The sequence below is a fragment of the Chelonia mydas genome, chromosome 10 (genome assembly GCF_015237465.2).
Source record: "Chelonia mydas isolate rCheMyd1 chromosome 10, rCheMyd1.pri.v2, whole genome shotgun sequence".
Taxonomy (NCBI): Eukaryota; Metazoa; Chordata; order Testudines; family Cheloniidae; genus Chelonia; species Chelonia mydas.
The window spans coordinates 53,379,493-53,395,158 of NC_051250.2; the positions used below are offsets into that span (position 1 = coordinate 53,379,493).

The window sequence follows — 15,666 nt, forward strand, 5'->3', positions numbered from 1 at the left end:
ATCTGATTATAGCGGAGTAAAAATGGAACTAACTAGATAGCGTTTACTTTGTGTATTTGACAACACAAGTACTTTCCCCCCCATAGTCTGTTATAATAATCATGGGAGTTAACTGTAATAACAGTAATGAAAAATTCTTCAGACATCATTGTGGATGCTTTTGGTTTAAAGTTGCCAGTATCCTGTTACACTTGATGTACATCATTTCCTTTGGGAATTATTTAACTCGCTTTTAAAAGAAACAATCAGAGATCACATAAATAGATGATCTACTCTGCTACTGGATTGAGAAATGTTGCAGAGTAACATACTGTGCAAGTAAAGAGCAACACTTTCAGGTACTGCCATGCAGTTTCTAAACCCTGTTTCTTCAGATTTCAGTGTTTTATTTACTATCCGAAACAGCCAAATGAAAGTCTCCCTTCCCCCCATCCCCCCATCACTTTTGGTGCAGAATATTCATCCCAAACAATAACATATTAAATACATGAAAATATGGCTCTCTGCTATTGCGAGTATTACTACCATAGCATTGGAGCCATGGATCCTTTTTTTACTGCATTCACCAAAGACTATATCAACATCAGAGAACAGTCTGTCCGTTAAACCATTTATTTGTTGCAAAAGCGAAAGAGCAAATGGCTAGGAAAGAGAGGACTCTCCCCTCCCCCGCCATCAGATTATGCTATAAATGTAGTAAGCATGTACAATAAAAGCTCTTGTGAAAAAGTAATCGCTTTAAGTAAAATTTGAAGCAGTTGAGCCATTAGATTAAGCCAGAAGAGTTATTCTGTGACAAAAGTACAATCATAGTCTTAAATTAAGTCACTGGTGTTTTAGGCAATGCATTATGTTCAGCATTTCCTTTATGTTGGTTTATTTATGGAACCTCTACCCTTATTGCATTGATTTTAGAATGCAGTTTAGTACATGTAAATGAACTTTGGAGAGGTGATTTTTTTTTTTTTTGAAACTTCCATTGCAACAATGTATTTGGTACTATGTAGCTAGTAGTGTGCAGAGATGAAAAACACAAATCTCTCAGAAGCGTTAGGTGACTATCTTTCTGCACACAAATATTGATTTGAGTATTTGAAACGCAGAGTTGGCTTTAACCGATGCCCTGTTTGTCATTTGTTAACATCCTGATAAATGTTGCCTGGTTGACAGTTTGAGTCCCAGAATTGGCTATGCGCCAGGGGTACTACAGATTGGATTGCAGTCCTGCAAAAAAATAATTTTATGTACAGAAGTGGTCTCACTGAAGAATTGACTGATTATGTAAAGTTAAGCATGTAAGTGTTTGCAGTATTTGGATCTAGAATTCTAAATCCATTGATAGGTTCTTCTAAAACGAGCCAGGAATGTTGGTAAAATGCACTCATAAATACTAACATAAACCAGATATATCCAAAAACTAAATTGGAAGGGAAAAATATTTGATCATAGTATGTGACTTAATTCTGCCTGTAATAATTGTAATTGAAGCTTTTAGTGCTTACATAGCACTTTTATTTCATAAAGCTCAAAGGAAAGCTCAGTCTGGGCATGAAAAACTTATTAGGTATTTACTAGCCAGAGAACTAAGTGAACTAAGCTTAGGCAGCATGAAAGATGAATGCCCCCACGCACCAGACATGTCAGTGGACAATGGCCTGGTGAGAAGCCAATAACTCTGCCCCAGTTGTTGGGAACAGAGAGGGCACTGGGATTCATAAGCAAGGACGGCACCTTGTTCTCTTTTGTGGGTCTCTGGCTGATGGATTTAAAAACTGTTGTCCCTTTCTAGCTGCTTGGAAGGAGCTTTTTCTCATCCTCCAACTTCAGAGCCTCTTGGCTGATGGAGAGTAAGAAGGGTGTTTACTACTCTACTCTTTCCCAAGCCTTTTTTAGTCATTTTCCTGTAAGTACTTTCACTGTTCATTTTTCCCTAGTTGCAACATAGTGAAACTGGCAGTGTTCTTGTCTGTTTCACAACTGCTGTTCAGCATCCTGTAGGCAGAAACTTGCCTGAGTCTTGTTAACCTCATTCCGCTTTTTGGGACTGTCATGAGAAACAGTAGACTGAAGCTGGCTGCACACTCAGCAGGACAGAACATGTCAGTTCACACTTCAGAGGTTCTCCTAGCAGCCATAAGAGCCAGAAACTTCACTAAAATAATCTTAAATTTTGCAGAAATTGTTGATGTAGATTCCTTCACTCACCAGTTGATTAAGCAAGAGGATGCATAATAGGCCTGGAGGCTTCCTCCCCTGAAAAACAACAAACAAAAAACCCCCATAACCAATCATTATCCTCATCTTGCACAGGGAAAGCTAAGAGGAATGGATATTAAATTACTTCCCCAAAGAGTCAGTGCTCGGGGCCAGGACTAGAATTAAGGTCTACACAGTACCATGTTCAGTGCGCTAGACCACACTGCATTCTAGCTGAATAGCACATATTTTACCCGAGTGACTCTAAAGTTGCTATCTGCTATCCTGTATACACACAGACTAGATACAAAGAATGCATTCCATATTTGTAATAAATCTAACTATATATAGTAATTAATTGAATACAACTTATTTCAGAATAGCACAGATCAAGACAATGCACGTTATTTGTAATAACTGTTTAGAAAACAATTCTGTGAAACTTTAAAAATGTATGTAGTAAAGTAAACAGTGTTGGCACAACCACACTGTTCTTTCAGCTTAATATTTAATATAACTGTTCTAAAAAACACCACCAAACCCACTGTTTACAGTTTTGATAGGCTCAAGTTCTACAATATAAACTGCATTCTGTTCTTAAAACCATCTTTCATTTTATTGCATGTCTTATAGGCTTACATCCTAGTCACACTTTATTAATAAATGGAAGAGTAACCTGCTTCTCTTGCAACATGGCCAAATTTGATATTTCATTTTCCTAATACTTTTCTTCCAAATACCATATCGGTTGTTGCTTGAAAACACTTCTTGACCATCTTTAAAATCTGTAATTTTAGGGGGCAATAACAAGGTGGATCTTTAACATTTTGCTGTAACTGAACCCACTTCACTGATCTTTGTTTTTAACAGTTGAATGATATTTACTAAAAACCTTTTCTATATAAAAACTTCAATTCTCCTATTAAGATCAGCTTTTTTGCCTAATATAGAAAGTAACACACCACTGAAGTTGTAATTTATATTCTGACATTTTTTATTAAACAGAATTGACCAAGAGCTTGATGGGAAACAAGAACAGAAAAGTGAACAGTAAGTTTGGTGTCCAGACAAGACTGAAGACTGTGCAGGTGGAATGATGCTCTTTTCTGCAGTTACAATGCATTCATTAGCCTTTATTATGTAACCTGTTATAAAAGGTGCCTTGATATATCTCTGGACTTGTACACAAGGGACTGTTCTCTACAGTATTGATTTGCAAATCTCGGGTTTAATTCTTGACTTTAATAGCTACTTTACCATGTAATCATTTTATACTGCTAAATGTCAAAGAACCGTATGTTTATAGGAGGCATTCTTGCAATTATCTAAATGATGCATGTTCTTCAGTAAAATATTTATATACCTAAATGTTAAAGGAAAGAGATAATATATTTTTATGACTTCTTGAGCAATATTTTATTATGTTTACCTGCAAAATGAATTCTTTTGCAGATAGACAAGGCCATAAATGAGTGCTGTCGTTATTTTGTAAAGTGCATGATGAATGTTTTTTGCTGTAAATAGTTAATACATTTCCTGAGTGATTTAGAAACCTAATGATTTTTATATGCTAGTGTTCACATAGTGCAGTTGTGTCTCATAAATGTGAAGATGAACAAAAATGATTATGTATCTAATACAAGTAGAACTCATTTACACTCCCAGAATGAGTTTGAGCTTTGGTTTGTCTTTGTTTTTCTTCAACGTACAGATTTGTAGCTCTGTGAATTTCAGCTTATTGGCTACCACCTTTTAGCCTAGTTAAGCCATACTGGGGACTAAATAGTTCAAATGACTAATAGCATAATGAGCTTTTCACCATTAGGTCACTAGTTTAAATTCTGCTCAGGTGTTTAGTAGATAAAAGCTGTCTAGTCAGTGATCAGTGTGAAATGAGCTCAGTCCTGTTACTCTTGGATGAGTGTCAGTTGGCACTAACTGAACCTCTGTTCAGTCTCAGCAGACACACAAAGAATTGCCTGGGCATGGAGCTGAACTGTCCTTTCAACCATAAAAGTTATCCATTCAGGCCAAGATTGAAGTACCCTGGAGAGGAGGTGTGGAAAATCTTGCACTGCCTTTACTTTGTAGATGGAGATCTTCCATCTCCAGTGTTATCTGGCACTTCTCACAAGCACTAAATTCACTTTAAAGAATGTAATGAGTCTGGTTTTTTGCTGTAGTTATTCAAGATATGTCCACACGTTTTCACTTGGTGTTCTTGGGCACATAAATTGACTTTCGTAGGTTCTATTAGCATAGCTAAATTATACTATGTTCTGGGTGAATCATGTAATGAAAACATGTCAAACTTTTAAAATCTTCTATTTGGTAATCATGCCTATTTTGCCTATTGGTGTATGCAAATAAATCCATTCAGAAGTTAAACATTTAAGTGACATTGAAACAAGCATTAAATGTTTTCATTTCTGTTTTTACTGCAGTGCTCACTACTTTTGTCCTAATAATAAAATCAAAAATCCCCATCTGATATTATTCCACACTTCTAAACAGTATATTCTTGGAAATAGTAGTAGTATCACAGGTCTTACACACAATCAAAATAAATCCGGTATACTTACAAAAGTAAGGTAGGTTTCAACTAGATGGTTACTCATCAGTGAGGTATAACACTCATAGGCTAATCATACAACTGGGACTTACTAACCTTTGGATCCTTGCAGACTCCTCGCCGTCTCTAATCAACTATAGGGGGGAGGGATAGCTCAGTGGTTTCAGCATTCGCCTGCTAAACCCAGGGTTGTGAGTTCAATCCTTGAGGGGGCCATTTAGGGATCTGGGGCAAAAATTGGGGATTGGTCCTGCTTTGAGCAGGGGGTTGGACTAGATGACCTCCTGAGGTCCCTTCCAGCCCTGATATTCTATGATTCTATGCATAGGTGCAGTACTAGCTAATTCTGATGCCAGGTCAGGCCAGTAGTCTGCATCTGAACTTAACAGAGATCTGTTTAACATGCATGATTCAGGGGAATCTGTCTCAAGGCATACATATTTTGCTTAGGTCAGCGTCTGTCTCCAACAGTTTGTGCAGATTAATATGCTATGTCATCTGCCTAAATAGGCGACCTTATTTTGAAGTTGCCCTATATACATTTTTGTAAGGCTTCTATTTTGGTCTGAAAGCAAAGAACCTAAATGAAGATACTTTCTTCTGGAGCTAGGGCCTGATGGACAACCTTGAGCAAGTCACTTCATCATCTTATACCTCCATTTCCTCACTTGTAAAACGGATATGATGATACTCACCTTGTTTTTTTCTAAAGCATTTTGAGATCTACAAATGAAAACAGCTACATAAGTGCTAGGCGTGATCACTTCTATTCCTCGTTCTAGTTTTCAAGTTGTATCAACTCCAGCTTATTGGCTGAAACCTTCCCCAGCCTGGAAAATAAAATTCCAATACTGGCCAAGTGCAAGGTGTATGCATGCATGCAAACTGGGAATCTTTGATTTCATTTTTCGGGCCTTAAAGCTGAATAGATTTAGATCTCGAAAAAGCCTGGAGAATAAGAAGGGATCACCATCTCATTTCAGATTTTTTTCTTCAGATAAAGATGACTTCTACTAAAAGCAGTTCTTCTAGAAGTAGGGTCTGACAGTTGACTTGCATTGATATAATGTGATACAGTTAAATCAGTCTCTCAGATTATTGAAAGATGTCATTTGTTGTATGTAGTGGAGAACACAATAGCTAAAGATGTTTCAAATAGAAAAACGTTGGTAGAATTTCTACTGGCTATAGACGTTCTTTCTCCATCTTCCTCGTTGCTTCCTTTAACCCCATGCTTGCTTCTCCTTTCCTCTTACCTCTACAAAAGTTGCATGCCAAGAATCTTAAACAGCAGTTCAAACAGTACATATGTTGTGTAGAAAACCTAGTTCATACTGTATTTTGTACTTGATGAAATGTTCAGTAATTTTAAAGGTGACTTCCAAAGGGTGGGAAGGTTTGTACCTTTCTTCTACTTTATTGTGTGATTAAAGGAAGTCTGAGAGGTATTTTTTTCTGCCTGCTTTTTCATGTGTAAAAAAGTCAAGTTTTGTCTATGCTGTTTTTCTGACTGATTCTCTAAACTGGAGCATTAATTGGTTTATGATAGCAGAGATGCAAAGGAAGTAAAATGTGATTAGGTGTTGAAAAACGAGTTCTATACAACCCAAATAAAATTTTCTCCTCAATTAAACTCAAACGCCTAACAAACTGCAGGATAAACTTTTGCTAAGATTCAGACCTCCCTCACCCCAACACACTGAGGGTTTAGTATTCTGGGACTTCTATCAGAATCCCAATAAAAACTGGGAAGCAAAGACTAGATACAGATTTTATTTTTTTTTTAAATCTGCTGCTTGTTAAACTTCATGCACCAGGCACTAGTGAAGGATAATAAACACACTTCTCTGAAGGCTACATCTTAGACTTCAATTATAGCTGCATGAGGTACCTAACAAGGTTGAACTTTCAACTTCAGCTCTGTACTACCTGACGAATGAGTACTTGATTCTCAATCTTAATGTTGCATTAATACTAACTGTAAAATTTATGCACACACTGATCTATAGTCACTTGCTATTTCTCTATAAGCTTGTGTATAAATAGAAATGTTCATTTTCATAATTCTGCTGCCTTCTAAAGCAACATAGCTTGGGAACCAAGCTGGCAATTGCTGTGAAGAATCTTTCCTCCCACCCAGTCCCTCACTTTTAATGATGAAGTATTCAAGTGCATGTTTTTAAAAAGCTATTTTAAATGAATTCTGGGACTTTCTCAAACATTGTACATGGGGTATTATACTCAAAACCAAATCCTGCTGTTTTGTAATGAGATTCCAAAGGCTACATCTACAAACAGCTGACTATTTAAAAAAAAATCACTTCACATAGTAAATGCTCTAAAGCTACCATTATGATTGTTTGATGTAGAGAAAATGCAGCTCACCACTGGAACACAAAGGCAGTTTCAAAATAAGAACTTCTGTTTAATTTCAATTGCCAAATTTCTTTTAAAATCCAAAGACTTTGCCGATCAGTAGTTCAAATAAAAAAAACAAACTTTATCATGCATTTCAGTGGTAAGCTGTAAATACTAGTCTCAACTCATTTCCCAGCAGCTGGATCAGTCTGAAGTATCAACAAAATGCCAATACTTGCTGAAACAGCAGCATCAATAACAGCAGGCAGATGTCAAACAATTCTGATGGTCTAAAACTTTTATATATTCTTAATGACATCTCTGTGATGGAATTAAATTATAATAATGACAAACTTTATTGGAAAGTCATAATCTCTATTTAAAAACAGGAAAGATTTACAGCTAAGACTCCAACTTTCATTTTCAACCAGTATTCCCACCCACTTGCTTTACACTGTCCCATGATTTACTGACAGGAGACTTGGATTTGTGTTGTCTTGTCATGTGAATTTTCCTTTCAGCAGGAGATGCAGGAATAGTTTTCTACAGGTGCGGATTCTGAGTTCTGTCAAGAGGCAAATAAAGAGGCATTGCCGTCATTATATAACTTGGGCTGACCTGCTCAGTGTGTTTCTGGAATATAAAGTATGTGGCAGCAAAATGTTAGCAACTTTATTTTGCTGCTATCAATATGGTTCAAGTGGAGGTGATCTTATTTGGGCTGATGGCCCATGGTGATGGATATAAGATGTTTGTAGATTTGTGTTTACAATAGGTAACATTTTCAAAAGTGACTTAAGAATTTAGAAGTTTGAGTGTTGTTGAAAATCAATGGGATTTTGGCTCCTACGTCATCTGGGCCCTTCTGAAAAATTTACCCTGTACGGTAAGCAAGGGTTTGTAGCTGATATTCCATTGGAAGTACAGTAGTAATACTGCATGGTGGCTAGGTGTAAAGATGGTGGCTAGCCTAAGAGTTAGCACTGAGACACAGCCAAAGTTAGTCAATTTGAAACCCTGATCATGAAGCACCCGGGTTTTTAAAATGTTCCTTTTTAAATTTGGAATTTACTGGCCTCCAAACACATAACTATAGTGTTACTTTAAAAATTTTGTAACTTGTATTCACAGCCTTAAACCCCTTCTTGATATATTTTCTGGTCTGTGACTTGCTTTTGTTTTCAGTGATCAAGGGAAAGGGATGGTATTTTCTGTGGAATTATGTATTGCAGACTACATTCTAGACAGTAAATTAGTAAAACACTGTCTGTTGCTTACTGCGGTTGAACAAATGTCAGCAAAGCTATTTGTGCCAACTGAGCATCACAGACTTTATAAGGATTAGTGATGCATTGACAAAGTTTGAAATTTTTTGCTTCAGACTTTTTAAACTTTGTAAAGGTTTAGTTTTCATTAAGACTAAGTGAGTAAGACCGATTTGGAGTTAATAGAGCCTTTTTGAGATGATTATCCAAAAATCTACCTCCACAAAGTATAAAAGCTCTCATTTGCCAAGTTTTGGCCAGTTAATCTCCAATTTGCTGGAAAATTTTCTAGTGAGAAATAGCATAAGAGATTTAAATAGGATTTCTAGGAAGCAAAAAGGAGGTGGGGAAGTGATTTAAACTGGGTCAGTTTAAGCTTTATGGAGTCACAACAGCAGATTCATGCTCAAGGATATAACTTTTCTTCAATTTCAGATTAACATCTCTACATTCTTTGTGGATGGAGCTTCAGCGTGTATATTCTGCTGTTAGAAAATGGCTTAACTGTATTCTGTCAGGAACACAAATTATTGTTTGTAAAATGGTTTGAAGATTAAAAGTATATGATTTCTTAATCTCCTTTATAGAGGTGGCCAATAAGTAGTTGGCAGCTAGTATGTTTTTACTGATGTTTTATAAAGTTCCAATTAGAACTCTAGTACTGAATTATCCATGTGGATGCAGGTCATTTTCTGGAGGTTTTTAGTTCTATGAACAGATCCTAGGAGCTTTCTGAAGAACTATGCTTCCATCTGTCATACCGCACTTTTTAAAAGATACTGAACCCATTTTCCTCAGAGGAGCACTCAAATTTAAGGATTAATTTCTCTCAGCATGAATAACAAGATAGGAATTTTGCCCCTTTGTAAAACTTAAGAATTCTAGATTGTGCTAAAATATTTCCATTGATATGAATCCTCAGTACAACATAAGCAAACACAGCAATACATTTGCTCGAGCTGAGCAAAATTTTCGGTCAACCGAAACATTTTACAAATTTGAGTTGAATTTACCAAAGTGCTTTGGCCAGGAAACAAAAAAATAAAATAAATTGTGGAAGTCAATGTGTTTTGTTTTTGTTTTGTTTTTACTAAAAACTGTTCTGAAATTTCCTTCAAGTTTATTTGAAAAAAAGAACAACCTAAACTGAATCAAAACAAAAAAATTTGGGTTGAGTTGCATGAAACATTTTGTTCTACGCAGAATGTTTTTTTCAGGACTACCAGTGAGCTGAAAAATCAATTAGCACAGCTCTAGAAATTGCACCTAGAAAATAAGAGTGCAGTATTTTGTAGTATATACTCTTTCAGGTTGCTTTCTTTTCTCTCATTGTTGAGAGACACCATTATGACTAAAACGGGAATAGTTCCACTTCAATGAAATACAACTGTCTTCTTCAAAATTTCACAATTCAGTTAGAATACTGATGGGTTTTTGTGCATCAGTATTATGAGGCATCCTGATTATTCAGTACTGAAACTATTGGTGTGCATTAAGACAGCATTAACGTTGTCTTGTTAGACAGCCTTACTGTTACATACTGTGTGGTTGGCCTTTATTTTCTATAAAATTTTGAGTAAATATCCAGAGTAAACATTCATAGAAGAAATTTTGATGTTTCAGTCAATGCTGGTCTGCGGCTCATTGGGGAAGGGAATGACTGACTGAGGAGCTTCTACTGTATTCTAAAGCACCTTTTTGAATGAAGAAGCCCAAGAAGTGGGGTTAAACTGGTCTGAACATTAGATATGTTTTGAAGTGTGGAGTCATTTCACATTTGAGATCCATTCTGTTAAAGGATGGAACATCTGTTACATCTGAGTCTTTATGCTTTTCACGGCAGGGACCATGTGTCTGTACAATGCTTAGTAAAATGAGGGTACTCATTGGGGCATCTGGGCACTACTGCAATATAATCTTTAAATAACGTTCACCTCTCCAAAACCGTATGTGGAAAGCGTCTGACATTTGAAAGTTTATGCATTGCTCAGATGCTGTAATGCTGCCTGAAGTACTGAGTCCCCAGTATTTAATCCTAACTTTCTAGATTCTGAATTAGTTACAAAGGCAACACCTTCATCTGAAGCACAAGTCTTAAATGACCACCACTGCTCCTCACAGAAGTACCTGTACTATTTCTCTTCTGCCCCTTTAATTTCAACTGGTTTGAGGAAAGTACTTTTTTCACCTACATCTGATGACTGTACTAAGCTCCTTCCTTTTCAAATGAACCAATGTTTTTCCCTATTGTCTTAACTTTACAAGCTGTCATTGTCATGGAGTAACGTGAGGAATGCTTGTATTTCTGAACACGTCACCTAGCACTTGTTGGAAACTATGTGAGTGTTGTATTTTTAATTAGCTAAAGTAACAAGTTAAATGTGGAAAATTCAATAAATACTTTTTTGAAAATACTTCTCTAAAAGTTCTCCTTATTTAAGCTCCTGATTGAATAACAACAAACAGTGTTAGCCTGGTGTCTTCACATCTGTCTGCAAAGCAAAAGTCCCTCCACCAGAAAGCCACGATCTAAAGCACTGAGGCTCCCGAGCCTCAAGTATCTCTTCAATGTGTCTTGTGCAGCTGTCTGCAGCACTGATAGTAAAACGTGTAATTTAATTATTAAACAATCATGATACTTTTACTACGGTAACCAATTGTATTTGATAAAATAATACTTGGTCCATCATTTTGCTCTGTGTGTGTGTGTGTGTGTGTGTATATATATATATTCACTCTACATATTTCCCCATCATACTATTTAAATACGAATGTATAGTAAATGAAACAATGAATTCACACTACTGTGGCTCTTATGGGTAATGTTAATTGCTAATTTGGCTCCTGAACCTCTGAGGTCTGAATATCACTAATCAAAGCCAGTATATAGAGGGTGGAGATCAACATTCACTTGTGCTGCTTTTTATTGTTTTGATGACATCTTGTTAGTATCCCTGTAATCCGATTATAACCTGAGGATTTTCAGCCTGGCCTTTTTGGGAGAAGTGCGTTTTCAAAAGGTATTTGGAGGAAAGGGATAGAAATATGATGGAATGAGTTGCTTAAGGTTACATCAAAAGAGGCCTGAAGATGGGAATAAAACTAAGAATTTGGGTAGTCTCAGGTCTTGGGCAGAGCAAAAGTGGTGGACGAAGGATATGAGAGAGAGAGGTGGGAGCAAAGCTCTGCAGGGCCTTAAAGCCCAGACAAGGAGTTTAACTTTGTTGAAAGAACAGTTTCGGGACATGCAGAGCATGGGCCTGCATCCCTGATTATCTTGGCTAATAGCCAGTGTACTTATCCTGAGGGACTGATCAAATTCTTTGTTCAACCCATTCCTAGTTTTACCTTTCAAAATATGACAACATATCTACAACCCCAAGATACCTTTACAACCACAAGAATTCTAAAATCATGAGTTATACACCTTCCAGTCAAGAAATTTTAATAAATAAATGATTTTTTTATGTGCCTCTTTGTTCCTGAGGCTGTAGGGTGCAGTAAGGCCAGTTCCAATGCCTCGAGCCTAACTCAAGTTATGTCAGCATAGAGTCACTATGGTTACTATGTCTACCCCCAACCCTCTAAACCCACCTGGCCTCAGTGGCTACTGCCAGTCATCATCTAGCCCCCACTCACTGGGGCAGACTGCAGTCTGTCATGGCCACTCATCATTGGCAAGGGGTTAGGACCTGCTGCCTTTGCCTATCCCCAGGCTGCCCCTCTGCAGCCCCAGTACCTTTTCATAGGCCTTCATCAAGGCCTGCAGCCTGGGGGTTTACCAGGCTGGAGCTTCCCAGCTCCCCTTGCCCTTCCTCAGCACTGCTCCACTTCAGGTACCTTGCATCCCCTCCCGCTCCAGGGCTAGAGTGAGACTTCTCCAGCTTCTGTCCCACAGCCCTCTTATCTGGGCCAGCTGGGCCCCAATTGAGCTGGCCACAGCTGTGGCTGCTTCCCCCAATCAGCCTACCTTGGCTGCTTTTAACCCCCTGCTTATCGGAGTGGGGAAGCCACCCCACTACAGGCACAGACACAACTTTTTTGTATAGTGATGTGCCCCGTGAGGGTTCATGTGTATACATTAGGTATGTCTGCAACAAGAAGAAAGTCAAGGAAAGTGTGGGCCCCTTACTGAATGGGGGAAGCAACCTAGTGACAGAGGATGTGAAAAAAGCTAATGTACTCAATGCTTTTTTTGCCTCTGTCTTCATGAACAAGGTCAGCTCCCAGACTGCTGCACTGGGCAGCACAGCACGGGGAGGAGGTGGCCAGCCCTCTGTGAAGAAAGAAGTGGTTCGGGACTATTTAGAAAAGCTGGACGAGTACAAGTCCATGGGGCCGGATGTGCTGCATCCGAGAGTGCTAAAGGAGTTGGCGGATGTGATTGCACAGCCATTGGCCATTATCTTTGAAAACTCATGGTGACTGGGGGAGGTCCCGGACAACTGGAAAAAGGCTAATGTAGTACCCATCTTTAAAAAAGGGAAGAAGGAGAATCCGGGGAACTACAGGCCAGTCAGCCTCACCTCAGTCCCCAGAAAAATCATGGAGCAGGTCCTCAAGGAATCCATTCTGAAGCACTTAGAAGAGAGGAAAGTGAACAGGAACAGTCAGCATGGATTCACCAAGGGCAAGTCATGCCTGACTACCTAATTGCCTTCTATGACGAGACACTGGCTCTGTGGATGATGGGAAAGCAGTGAACGTATTTCTTGACTTTAGCAAAGCTTTTGATACAGTCTCCCACGGTATTCTTGGGAGCAAGTTAAAGAAGTATGGGCCGGATGAATGGACTATAAGATGGATAGAAAGTTGGCTAGATTGTCAGGCTCAACGGGTAGTGATCAATGGCTCCATGTCTAGTTTTCAGCCGGTATCAAGCGCAGTGTCCCAAGGGTCGGTCTTGGGGCCGGTTTTGTTCAGTATCTTAATTAATGATCTGGAGGATGGCATGGACCGCACCCTCAGCAAGTTTGCAGATGACACAAACCTGGGAGGAGTGGTAGATACACTGGAGAGTAGGGATAGGATACAGAGGGACCTAGACAAATTAGAGGATTGGGCCAAAAGAAATCTGATGAGGTTCAACAAGGACAAGTGCAGAGTCCTGCACTTAGGACGGAAGAATCCCATGCACCGCTACAGACTAGGGACCGAATGGCTCGGCAGCAGTTCTGCAGAAAAGGACCTAGGAGTTACAGTGGATGAGAAGCTGGATATGAGTCAACAGTGTGCCCTTGTTGCCGAGAAGGCCAATGGCATTTTGGGATGTATAAGGAGGAGCATTGCCAGCAGACCAAGGGACGTGATCGTTCCCCTCTATTCGACATTGGTGAGGCCTCAGCTGGAGTACTGTGTCCAGTTTTGGGCCCCACACTACAAGAAGGATGTGGAAAAATTGGAAAGAGTCCAGCGGAGGGCAACAAAAATGATTGGGGGCGGGAGCACAAGACTTATGAGGAGAGGCTGAGGGAACTGGGATTGTTTAGTCTGCGGAAGAGAAGAATGAGGGGGGATTTGATAGCTGCTTTCAACTACCTGAAAGGGGGTTCCAAAGAGGATGGATCTAGACTGTTCTCAGCAGTAGCAGATGACAGAACAAGTAGTAATGGTTTCAAGTTGCAGTGGGGGAGGTTTAGGTTGGATATTAGGAAAAACTTTTTCATTAGGAGGGTGGTGAAGCACTGGAATGGGTTACCTAGGGAGGTGGTGGAATCTCCTTCCTTAGAGGTTTTTAAGGCCCGGCTTGACAAAGCCCTGGCTGGAATGATTTAGTTGGGGATTGGTCCTGCTTTGAGCAGGGGGTTGGACTAGATGACCTTCTGAGGTCCCTTCCAATCCTGATATTCTGATTCTATGATTAGATTTCAGGGCCTTGTACCATCCAGAAACATATGCAGCAGCGACAGGTCCTACTTTGCTATAAAAAAAAAAAAAAAGACATCTGATGTAGCTAATTGCTACAGCTAGCAGTCTCACGTACCTATGGTGTGAGAAACTGCTATCTGTAGGAATTAGCTTCATCAGTTTGCAGTGGTACAGGTAGCATATCCCTACAGCTTGCAATTTCTTACGTGTGTGTGTGTGTAAAAATGCTATCTGTAGGACCGGGGTACCTGCAGCACTGATAGGTCCTACTTTGCTAAAAAAGGACATCTGATGTAGCTAATTCAAGCAGTCTCACATGTAAAACCAAACTGATAGCTTTCTTGAACAGTGTAACAAGCCTTGTGGATGGGGGGGATGCGGTTGACATGGTCTATCTTGCCTTATCTTGGCTGTTGATACTGTGTCCCATGCCCTTCTCATAAACAAACTATGGAAATGCAACCTAGATAGAGCTAAAATAAGATGGGTGCAAAACTAGTTCAAAAACACTTCCGACAGTAATTATTAGTGATTCACAGGCTGAAAGGGCATAACAAGTGGGGTTCTCCAGGGATCAGTTCTGGATAAGTTTCTATTAAAAATCTTAATCAATACTTGAAATAATGGCATAGAGAATACAATTATAAAGTTTGTGAATGATAAGCTGCACGCATACAAAATGGGAAATGACTTCCTAGGAAGGAGTACTGCGGAAAGGGAGCGGGGGTCCTAGTGGACCACAAGCTGAATATGAGTGAACAGTGTAACACTGCTGCAAAAAAACAGATCACTCTGGGATGTCCGCTCTACTCTGCGCTGATTAGGCCTCAGCTGGAGCATTGTGTCCAGTTCTGAGCACCACATTTCAGGAAAGATGTGGACAAACTGGAGTCTAGAGCAAAGAAAAAAAAATTAAGGGCTAGAAAACATGACCTACGAGGGAAGAAGAATCTCTTTACAAAAGCTGTTTCTTACAAGCTACCTCATAAATAACTGCTACAACTAGCACATTTCTACACGTAGCACTTTCACATACACGAGAGCGTAAGAAACCGCTACCCGTAGGCACTTGCGGCAGCAGGCAGCTGTTTACGGCGGTAGCGGTTTTTTACAATCCGGGACGTGTCAGTACCTGCTGCCAGCGGCGCATTCCTACGCGGAGCAGTTCAATACGCTGCACTGGCAGCGGCGGGCACGAGCTAACGGGGGCGCTGGATGTCACAGACGGCGCAGCCCGGACTGTTGAGCCTCTTCCCCCCCGCCCTCAGGCTGGCCACACGCTCGGTAACCCTGGGCCGGGCTCGGGATCACGTACGTCCCTCTGCGCTGGGGCTGAGGCCGAGCCCCGCCCCGCCTGCTAGGACCCGCCCTGCGCCCCAGGGAGACGGCCCCGTGGCCCATCCCCCT

The 15,666-nt window shown here is 39.7% G+C and overlaps 1 protein-coding gene and 1 long non-coding RNA gene across 8 annotated transcripts in view; one reads left to right on the forward strand and one right to left on the reverse strand.

The window, feature by feature from the left end:
• BNIP2 (BCL2 interacting protein 2) overlaps window positions 1-4,630 on the forward strand; it is a 30,347-nt gene extending 25,717 nt beyond the window's left edge. For 6 of the 7 annotated variants that reach the window (XM_043524553.1, XM_043524555.1, XM_037910924.2 and 3 more), the window contains one exon: window positions 3,202-4,630. In XM_043524553.1, coding sequence (XP_043380488.1) covers window positions 3,202-3,250 — 49 coding nt within the window. In that variant the 3' untranslated portion in view covers window positions 3,251-4,630. Of the gene's footprint in view, window positions 1-1,789; window positions 2,312-3,201 lie in introns of those variants that run through there. The other variant, XM_043524556.1, reaches the window with a different exon arrangement.
• On the reverse strand, window positions 597-15,618 carry LOC122462178. The gene is made up of 2 exons (XR_006284583.1): window positions 15,392-15,618; window positions 597-2,253 (listed from the first exon to the last, which is right to left on the reverse strand). It is a non-coding gene; the product is annotated as an uncharacterized LOC122462178 (long non-coding RNA).
• Between the last annotated feature and the right edge of the window lie 48 nt (window positions 15,619-15,666).